Genomic DNA, 10,202 nt, shown 5'->3' with positions numbered 1-10,202 from the left:
GAGAAGAACAAGAAGGGAAAGGGCTGTTGAAGAACAAGAAGGGAAAGGGCTGTTGCTAGGTAGCTGTATGGGCGGAGCCTAGTGGAATTGTCTGTGAGCCAACACAAAGCAGCTGTCAAATTGGCCCTCTTCTTCCGCCTCGCTTTCTTCCGGTCTCTCCACAACACTTCCGGCGGTCCACCGCCCACGTTCTCATGGGATTTGTAGTTCATCCCACCTATTGGCTATGGAGAGCGTGTTTCTCTTGGGTCACAAGGCCTTACAGAAAAGTCACGTTTAGTAAAGAAAACAAAGTCTGAACTAGTTAATTCTCATTTTAAATAAGCAACTGTTAGAATATGATACTAACTTTGAATTCAAATAAAATGTAAGTACAACTGTTATCTGGCAATTCTAGTGCAGAGTCATGAAACTGAGCCCCAGACCCCTTGCCCACTAGAGGCACCCCTTTTGTGAACCAGATTTCCCAGCCAACACTCACTGTAAGATACTCGACGTTTCCTGCCCAAAGGCAGAAGAGGTTGTATTAGACCGAAAACTTTTAACATGGTTTTAATTATGTTTTTACACATTTTTGACCATTTACAGCAGAATTGTGAAAAACAAACTGGAAACATTCCGAAGGGTCTCTGACAGGACTAACACCCAGAGCATTAAAGGTCGCTGTTCACTGCCTAGGGGTTTTCCATTTTGGGGACAGTAGTAGTCTCCGGAGGTCTGCAGCCTCTGAGTCGCTCCTGTGAAACCTTCTCGGGTAGCTCTTCTGCCTCATTAGCTGATGCTGTTCCACCTTGTCAGCAGAGGTAAGAATGTCCAGGTTCTGAAGTTTGACAGTTTCACACTGGTTCTGGATTGTTGGTTACATATGACCTGACTCAGCCTGTGAATTTTATCTGAGGCAGCTGGTGAGTGACCATCAGTGAACATATCAACAATAATTTTTTTCTTTTTCTTTCCTTTTCTTTTTTTTTTCAGAGAGAGAGAGAGAGAGAGAGAGAGAGAGAGAGAGAGAGAGAGAGAGAGAGAGAATGGATGAATATATATATTTGAGGAAAAGTATGAGTTAAGGAATTATTAAAATCATCCAGTCTGCAAATGGTGAGGTTGTATCAGGAACAAGCAGGACGCCTGCAGCCTGCTCTAGCCTTGTTGAAGCACACAGGAGGCTGCAGAGCTCAGAACACCTGGAAAGGGGCAGGAGGCTCTCTGCACTGTTTTCCTGGGGCTGCCATACAAATATAACCAGAATACCAAGGCCACTCTGCCAATCAACACAGGGAGCAGAGACAGGAACTCTGAACTCTGCCTTGTTCAGAGAGCTGGCAATCTGAGACAGGAAGGGATCAGCATCCTCTGGGCCTGCCATGCCCACGTCTCCAGCTAACAGACTTTATAGGGAACAGCAAACAAAGTCAGTTCTACAGTATAGTCTTTATCCTCTGGTCAGGGGGTCAACTGGCTCTGAGCTCTTATCTCCTTATCTACTTGTGGTCCCCACATGTCTCCCTCATTACAGTCTCTCTGGGCACACTCCCAAGGCCACTGGGCTTTGCATTCCTCTTGAATTGCTAAGTCAAAGGTTAACTTAGAATAAACAAATCATTGGCAGATGTCCGTGCTGAGCCATCAGTGATGTGCACGGGCACATTCCCTTACAATACGAGATACAAATGTGCCCTTAAAGAATAGGATATAAGACCATTCCACCGCCCCTATTACAACTAGACCACAAACTGAATGATTTAAGACAGTAAGAATGTATTCTCCACAGTTCTGCAAGTCAGACATCCAAAAGTAAGCCATCTGCTGTTCTTCCGTCCATTCAGAGGCCCCAGGAAGAAACTTCTCTTGGTCTTCAGGTTCCAGGCATTCCTTTGCTTGTGACAATCTATCTAGTCACTACTTCTGTCTCTGAATGACCTCTCCCACGCTTCTGTGTCACACCGCCCTCCGTCTCCCATTGTAAAGTGCCTGCTGTTGCACTTTGACCTAAAATAAGTCAAGAAGCATCACATAACAGAATTTTGCTTAGTGTGTCTCTTCCCAGCTTCGGGTTCCTAGCTGAGAGCCTGGTCAGTTTCCCTTCTTTAACACCTAGTCATGTCTACAGGCTAACCATTCCTTATCCATCACACCGTGAACCACTGTATATCTGCCCCCAAACAGCCTCAAGCCCCATCACAAGACAATGGCAAATGAAAAAAAAAATTTTAATTTTTAAAATTTAAAAAAAATTTAAATTTTTAAAATTTAAGAAAATTTTAAATTTTTAAAATTTAAGAAAATTTTAAATTTTTAAAATTTAAGAAAATTTTAAATTTTTAAAATTTAAGAAAATTTTAAATTTTTAAAATTTAAGAAAATTTTAAATTTTTAAAATTTAAGAAAATTTTAAATTTTTAAAATTTAAGAAAATTTTAAATTTTTAAAATTTAAGAAAATTTTAAATTTTTAAAATTTAAGAAAATTTTAAATTTTTAAAATTTAAGAAAATTTTAAATTTTTAAAATTTAAGAAAATTTTAAATTTTTAAAATTTAAGAAAATTTTAAATTTTTAAAATTTAAGAAAATTTTAAAATTTTTAAATGAGCCTATCCATGGAAAGTGCTAAAAAGTCTACTGTTGAAGAAACTCCAATTTCCAAGGGTAACATCCACTGCTAACATCCATTGCTATTAATTTGGAACAACAGTGACTGACACCCATACTAGGAAAGGGTCCTTAGACCCTCCAGTGAGATTCCAGCCACTCCTTCCCATGTTCCTTCCCAGGTTTACCTAGTTCTTCCCCAACTATACACAATCTCAGGGGTATCATAGTATATAGAAGATGGAAAGTTAACCAAAGAGAAGACATCTATATAGCTATGGGGAAGTTGTGACTTAGCTATTACGAAGTTGCCCAGGCTCTTGTTAGCAATTCCTCAGCAATGTTCCCATAAGTAATCCCAGTAAACTCAGGCTAGACTCGGGGCAAAGGGTTACTTTGGTTTGTGGTTGTTGCCCTACCTGGGGTGACTAGACATCTGTTCCTTTTCCCAGAAGAAGCTAATGCAAGCCTAGAGACACTCCTGCCACTGTCACAGGTAAGTTGTGTTCTATAGCTACACTTTGCTGGCTGTTCCTTGTCCCTGGACACCCTGTGTGGGCTCCCCTCGCATTCTTCTCCTGGTCAGGTTGTGAATGACATGCAGCTTGGCCTTTCATGGGTCTTCTTGTTGCTGTGCTGTGTCCAGGTAGCCACAGAAACTCTGAATCTTTCAAAGAAGGTCTTCTTTCAGGTCCCTAATTACATCTGAAAACACCCAAGTTTTCCACACACATTCACAAGTAGATACCTCATTTGGGATGTCACAATGCATCCTCGAGAAAGATCCACCAGTCTTAACCATGGGCTCAGAAGCCTGAGCTGTTGAGAGAGAACTTTGGATGTTGGTCTTGGGGGACACTGGGGACCCTCAGGATGTCGGATTGCTGGTAACCGAGTTAAGGCTTTAGTAACATTCTAAACAAAAATTGGAGAGAGGCAGGTTCCACCACCAACTTAGCTCTCCTGTATAATGCAGGAGAGGAGGCAAGCTGTGGGGTGGTGGGCTGTGAGAAGCAGCTGGGTGCTTGGTCGAACATGAGTTTTGAACCCCAGAACCTTACTGGACGGCAGGAGTTCAGCTCTGCTCCCAGGCCCTGGTTCTTTTCATTTAGCTTCAGCCCTCCAACAGCCCCTCCCACAGAGAGGTTTATGGCCATCAGTCACAAGAAACAGGCTCTCCCACATGCAGATGAGGTATCTCCAAGCTCTCAGACCAAGCCAATAGGCATTATCTGCTGCCAGACCCTAACCCACCCTGAAACTGTATATAAGGGCTCTATTTAGGGGAAGTAAAGTTCTCAAGAATCATCCTGGTGTCCGAGAGTTTCTGCCACAACAGTTGTAACACTTGGGGAGAGATCTGCTCTCCTGGAACCTGCCTGGGACACCAAGCTGCCTCCTTGCCAGCTAGCCGGCATCTTACCGGCCCAGCCCGGGCTTGGACCAGCTCAGCGTGGAGAGACTAGTGCAGCACCTGGGAGAGACTGGTCAGAGGCAGCGGTAGTGGCAGCGATCGAGGAGAGGCAGCAGTGGGGGCAGGCAATCTTCCCTCCTCCTCGCACTCTGTGTCCTTTGGCCCCCGACCTCCTGCATCAGGCCGGGCTGAAGACCTACAGACAGTAGAGGCGCAGGCCAGGCCGGAGGCAGCGGCAGAGTCAGTAGCGAGCCCTCCCTGCTCTCACCCTGTCTCCAGCCGGGAGATCATTGTGGGACAAGGTGGGCAAAAGAAGCCATAGCTGATTCTCGATGCTGCTCATGGAGGCTCTAAACCTTGTCTTGAACACAGAACCGTTGCTCCAAAGGGTGACTGCTTCTGCTTCAGTCACCTGATCAGTGTGAGCGCAGTGTCACCCTTGTGACTAGGCATCCACCCGTTTTCCCAGGAAAGGCTAATGCAAGCCTAGCTTTAAGCCTTTGTTTAAAGCTGTCCTAGTTTATATTCAGTTGTTGATGTATCAACAGTGAGTCCACAGCCGACACTACAACTGGGAACAAAGCTCCCCTGACATTTGTACCGTCTAGATTAGAAACACAGTGGCCTTCTTTCTCTTGGGAGCATGTCGGCACCAGCCCTAGGGACTGTCTTACACAGCGAGGCCTCTATGAAAGACCCCAAACATGTGAAGAGCATAGCACTGTTGACCACAAATAGAGAACCCCTATTTATCAAAGGCTGGAATAAGCAAGCGGGGTAGGAGATAGGACGCCCCATAGTGAAAAGCTGAAAGGGAGGAGGGTCAAAAAGAAGAAACTGAACTACCTCCCCAAATGATGTGGTTAATTTATAACTGAGCAAGTAACATTGAGAAACTAAATGAGGGCAGCAAGAAAAGATCATGGTCTGAGTCTGGCCATAAAGCTGTTGTGGTGTGGGGTGGAGGCAGTGGGGAGAAGCCTGGGGAAACCTGGTTTCCAAACGTCACAGGAAGCCCCTCCCCTTGCTTCCTTCTTTTCTTCCAGGCGGAGGAGCTTCCAGCTTGGGAAACAGCCAGGGCGATAGGCCAACGGCCAAATGGGTGATAGGAAGACCCACCCTATCTGTGGATGGAGTCTTGGGGTGTAGACACTCAGAATCTTGTCTGGCTTCCATAGAGTACTGCCTGCTCCAACTCTGCTCCTCTCGGCCAAGCTCTCCTTCCCCTTCCTCAGTTTGAAGGTGACGGTGAATGAACCAACCTCCTTGTGGAGGAAAGCAATGGGTCCCTGTTGGTCTTGGGCCAGCAGCCTTCCACTCATCTGGGGGACACATCATCTAATCTCCCAGGCAAACACTGACTGCACCAACTTTATTTTCAGGTAAGTGGAGAATTTGGGTGGGCCTGAGACCTCCATGCTCAAGTTATGGTTGTGGGGCAGGGGTGGGGTGGGGTGGGGGAACAGCTGGATGGCTTCAAATTACCATCCTCCTGAGATTCGAGGTGTGACTGAGGACTTCACAGAGTGTGGGAATCACCTGTCGCCTTAAGCAGAAGCTCAGGAGCACAATGAATGAAGATTTCCAAATGTTCAAACCAGAAAAGACAAGTGTAGCCTCCAACCATTTCAGGGACTCTGCCAGAGGCGGTTCATCCCTGATTTGGATTCCAACACTTTCTCCCTCACTAGTTTATTGAGACATTAAAACCCAAAGCTTGGCGTTTTGTGGTTTCTTGTGGTTGTCCACTGCTGTCCTCTGAACTTGGGAACAGACTCAACTGACTTTTGTCCCTGGGACAGAAGGATCTGAACTACAGACCGAATTCAGGTCTTCAAAGGGACTGGCAGCGTGAAGCCTTGCTGTCTGAGTGGACAATTCACCTCTTGTCACAGGTCTGCCTGGACCCAGAAGACCCTGTCCAGCCTGACACAGCACTGCAACCATGATGGAAGAAGACATAGGACAGTGGCAACATATGTTCCAGGAGCTGATTCAAGAGGTGAAACCGTGGCACAAATGGACCCTCAGACCAGATAAGGACCTTCTTCCTGGTGTTCTGAAGCCAGGATGGACGCAATACCAGCAAAAGACCTTTGCCAGGTAAGGGAGGTGCAATGGTGCGTGTGCCAGAAGATTCCTGCTTATTTCTAACTGGTTCCTCTTCTCAGCTGTCCAGGCTTGCACACTGCAGGACACAGGAAGGAATTCCAGCTAAATTAGGGACTGACATTTTCCCTCCCCCATGACTGTGAACTTAAAACAGTGGCAGGCAAAGATTCTAAGAATCCAGGCTAGGATGTGAGCCACTGTGGAAAAGGGAGGGAAGAATGGGGGAGCTCACTTATTCAAGGGGACTTTCGGAAGCCACCCAATATTTTACACTTTCTCTTCCAAGAGAGAAAGAGGGTGCCCCAAGGCCCAGGGGTAAAGGTAGGAGGGCATACAGGGTAGAGTCCCGGGATCTGTCACGCCTGCTTCTGTCTGTGAGGGGACTGGACCTTTCCCAGCCAAGAGATATCTGTCTTAAGAGGCTTCAGAACAAAGCCTTAGTCGGATTACTTGAGAACCTGGGACTCAGGCCTAGCACACAGCAGAGCTAGAGTGCTGAGACCAGGCCCCATCAGTGTGTGGCTGCTGGGGACAGCTCAGGCTGTGTGCATAACTGAGTGAGAACAGCTCCAAGTCTGTGCCTTTCATGAGGCTCAGCATCTCTTCTCGGTTTATTCCCACATTTGCCCCAAGAGGGCAGCCTAGGATTAAAACATAGTAAAGATGGCCCTGGGACTGTAGCTCTGTGGTGCCTTTACTGAGCATGTGCAAGGTCTCAGGTTCTGTGCCTAGAACTGGCCTGGGAGCTAACTCATTCTGCCCAGCCTCCCCCAACTTCCCACCTCAGACTGCAGATGTCCCATCTCAAGTAAAGTTAGGACCCACTGCTAAAAAAAAAAATCCCAGGATTTAGCTGAACAATGGCTCCCAAGGTCACCTAAGCAGAGGAAGAGAAATCTCTCGTAGCCTTGGAAAAATCTCACTGCTGCTCAAGTCTCATTGGCCAGCAGGCCCCATGGCCCCAACATCACTGAATCGAGAGGGAGTTCATGAATTATTTGATGAGCAATAAATGTCTATGCCACACTGCAGTGTTCTGGCTTTGCACGATTCCTGTTCTAGATGTCTCAGGCTTCTTCCAGTCTTCACTGTTTCCAACAGGTATTTGTACAAATACCTTAAAAAAATTGCTCCCTTTTCTGAGACAGGGTGTCATTCTGCACCTTGTTGGAGGCAAGCACTCAGAAATAACGTAAAATTCTCTGATGCTTGTAAGAAAAAGAATGAGTTGGGGAGGGAGAACCACAAAAGAAGAGAGAGCGCGAGGCCATGATCTCTGGGGATCCTGTAGATCATGGAAGCCCCCCCCCCAACACACACCTCACTCCCCCTTACCCCCTCTGGGGGCAAACAAAGGTAGGCAAGCTGTCTCTTTAGGCAGGAGTTTACAACTGTCTCCTGTTCTGTTTGGTGACTTACCCAGCACCCATTTATATCCACATGTTGATTTCAGCACAGGGTCCTTGGGGGCTGTTGCATGTATAGCCTTGAATACATTTACCTCAATATCTGAAGAAACAATGGCTTGGGGCCCAGTAACCAGAGCTCCAGTCCTAACTCTTAAACCACAAGCCCTGGGTATGATGCACTCCCAGTGTGTACTTTGCCTCTGAAATGTACGCAGTGGACTTAGAAAATGCCCTAGGTTCCTTCTGAGTCCGATGGTCTGTGTGCTGTTTGCACAGCAGGTACCTGGTGGTGGTCCCAGGGGTTACTGGTGGGACAGCGGAGATGAGAAAGAGGGATTTGTTCACTTCTCTCACTGCTAGTGAAAAACTCCTTCTCCTTCTGGCACCTGCCCACAGCTCTGCTCAAACTCTGGCCCTCTCTCTTCTTCACAGGTTCCACTGCTCTTCCTGCTCTCGAAGTTGGGCCTCTGGCAGAGTCCTGATAGTCTTCCACATGCGGTGGTGTGAGAAGAAGGCCAAGGGGCAGGTAAAGATGAGGGTGTTTGCTCAGAGATGTAACCAGTGCCCTGAACCCCCATTTGCAACTCCAGAGTTCACATGGGACAACATCTCAAGGATCTTGAACAACCTGCTCTTCCGAATTCTGAAGAAGTGCTATAAAGAAGGGTTTAAGCAAATGGGTGAGATTCCTTTGGTTGGGGACACCAGTCTTGAAGGACCACATGACAGAGGCAACTGTGAGGCCTGTCTGCTGGGCTTTTGTGCTCAGAATGACTTAGGTCAAGCCTCAAAAGCACCAGCACCCCCATTATCTCCCACCTCCTCGAAGTCAACCAAGGAGCCTAAGGCCGCTGCCACTTGTAGCAACGCTCCCTGCTCAGTATCCTCCTCTAAAGTGGAGAAGCCCCAAGCATCAAAAGTGAACCCCCAAGCCAGTAACCCTACCAAAGATGACTCTAAGGTTAGCTTCACCTCAAAACCATCAACTACTCCAAGATGGACAATCCAACCGCTGTCAGTAGTAAGCTCACCTGCTCCCAGATGTGTCATTCAAATGCCTCCTCCTGTCGACAGCAGCAACAGAGCAGCACATGTGGCAAACAAGAACACCATATCCAAGACCCCAAAGTCATCGCTCTCATCCTCTTTATATGCCCCACCCACTTCCTCAAATGCCCCACCCACTTCCTCCTTATATGTCCTATCCACTTCCTCCTCCTATGTTGTGCCCATTTCCTCTTCATGGAGACCACCAGCAAACACCACTTGCCAAGTAGAGAGAAGCAGCCATATCCACCCACAAAGCCAGTCTTCCTGCTGCAAAGCTTGCTGCGGGGCCTTCGGGGCCTGCTGCGTGGGCTGCTGTGAGATCATCGGGCGCTACTGCGTGGGCTGCTGTGAGATCATCCGGAGCTGCTGCGAGGGCTGCTGTAATTGCATGTCACAGGGTCCACTGTGTTGCTTGGTCTTTCTAATCTTGTTGCTGTTGTTGTGGTACTTATTATAAAATACAATATATGAGCCTTGAAAAAAGAACCCTGAGTGGGAAAACAAAAGGAATTACTACATCCCCAAAAAGTCACACATTGCGTAATCCCCTTGTCAATAAAATCAGTGGAGTCCAGAGTTAGCTATCAGAACTGGAGAAAGGGGAAAGTATAAAACCAATATTTAAGCAAGGTGGCCTTTGTGGAGAAGAGTGATGAAGATATTTGGGGATTTGGTGGAAAAGGTAGCGGCCTCTCAGCACTGTCCGCGCACTAAAAGCCGCTGAGCTTCCATCTTCAGAGGGTTAGTCTCCTCAGGCTGGAGGAATGGCTCAGCGGGTAAGAGCACCAGGTGCTGCTCCAGAAGTCCTGAGTTCAATTCCCAGCAACCACACTGTGGTTCACAGTTCACAGCATAGTCTATAATGGCGCCTGATGTTCTCTCTGTCATGCAGGCATGTGTGTAAATATTACATATATATATATATATATATATATATATATATATATATATATATATATCAATATCAATAAACAAGCTTCTTAAAAAATGATTCATTTTCTTTTCTTTGGTTTTTCTCCCCCCATGGGGTGGATTAGGCTAGGATTGCGATCTCACATGTAGTTCAAGTTGGTCTGGAAGTCACTAGGTGATCTAGGCTAGCCCAGTGCTCACAGCAATTCTTCTGCCTTGGCCTCTCAAGTGCTTGAGTCTCAGATAATAAGCCACAATGTTCAGTACATAGTTAATTTTCTGATGTGACTTTTACCTAAATACATTTTGTTTAAAGGCATGATTTTGACTTATCAAAAAACAAAACAATTTAATCCCAGCACTTGGTAGGCAGAGGCAGGTGGATTTCTGAGTTCAAGGCTAGCCTGGTCTACAGAGTAAGTTCCAGGTCAGCCAGGGCTACACAGAGAAACCCTGACTCAAAAAAACAAAAACCAAAACAAAAACCAGAGTCTGGAGTGTTGAGGACTCAGAACCATTCGGAAGCCTTGAATCTGGGATCTGCTCAGCAAGTTCTGCACAGACTTTCCACTGTCAGTCTGGGAGGGTTTGAGACATGAGTAGTTAACTGAACACCTAGGTTCTCAATGGTCTCCATGCCCCTACTGTGTAATGGGGATAAGAGACTGGAGGGAGAGGGAGGGGAAGGGGGAGGAAAAGAGGGAGGGAGAGGGAG

At 46.7% G+C, this 10,202-nt stretch overlaps 1 protein-coding gene across 1 annotated transcript; it reads left to right on the top strand.

The window, feature by feature from the left end:
* The first annotated feature begins 4,910 nt into the window (after nt 1–4,910).
* On the top strand, nt 4,911–9,278 carry Rtp3 (receptor transporter protein 3). The gene is made up of 3 exons (XM_034524989.2): nt 4,911–5,386; nt 5,900–6,107; nt 7,958–9,278. Exons 2-3 carry the CDS (start codon nt 5,950–5,952, stop codon nt 9,030–9,032), a joined length of 1,233 nt encoding a protein of 410 aa, XP_034380880.1. The 5' UTR covers nt 4,911–5,386; nt 5,900–5,949; the 3' UTR covers nt 9,033–9,278.
* Nucleotides 9,279–10,202: the final 924 nt, after the last annotated feature.

Source organism: Arvicanthis niloticus, chromosome 21 (assembly GCF_011762505.2).
Source record: "Arvicanthis niloticus isolate mArvNil1 chromosome 21, mArvNil1.pat.X, whole genome shotgun sequence".
NCBI classification, from domain to species: Eukaryota; Metazoa; Chordata; class Mammalia; order Rodentia; family Muridae; genus Arvicanthis; species Arvicanthis niloticus.
This window is presented reverse-complemented; position numbering and strand designations above follow the sequence as displayed.

Bases quoted from the DNA above. Each gene is read 5' to 3' on its own strand.
- Rtp3 (XM_034524989.2), top strand. From the start codon at position 5,950: ATGATGGAAGAAGACATAGGACAGTGGCAACATATGTTCCAGGAGCTG. The intron at 6,108-7,957 runs GTAAGGGAGGTG...TCTTCTTCACAG, and splicing joins CAGCAAAAGACCTTTGCCAG to GTTCCACTGCTCTTCCTGCT.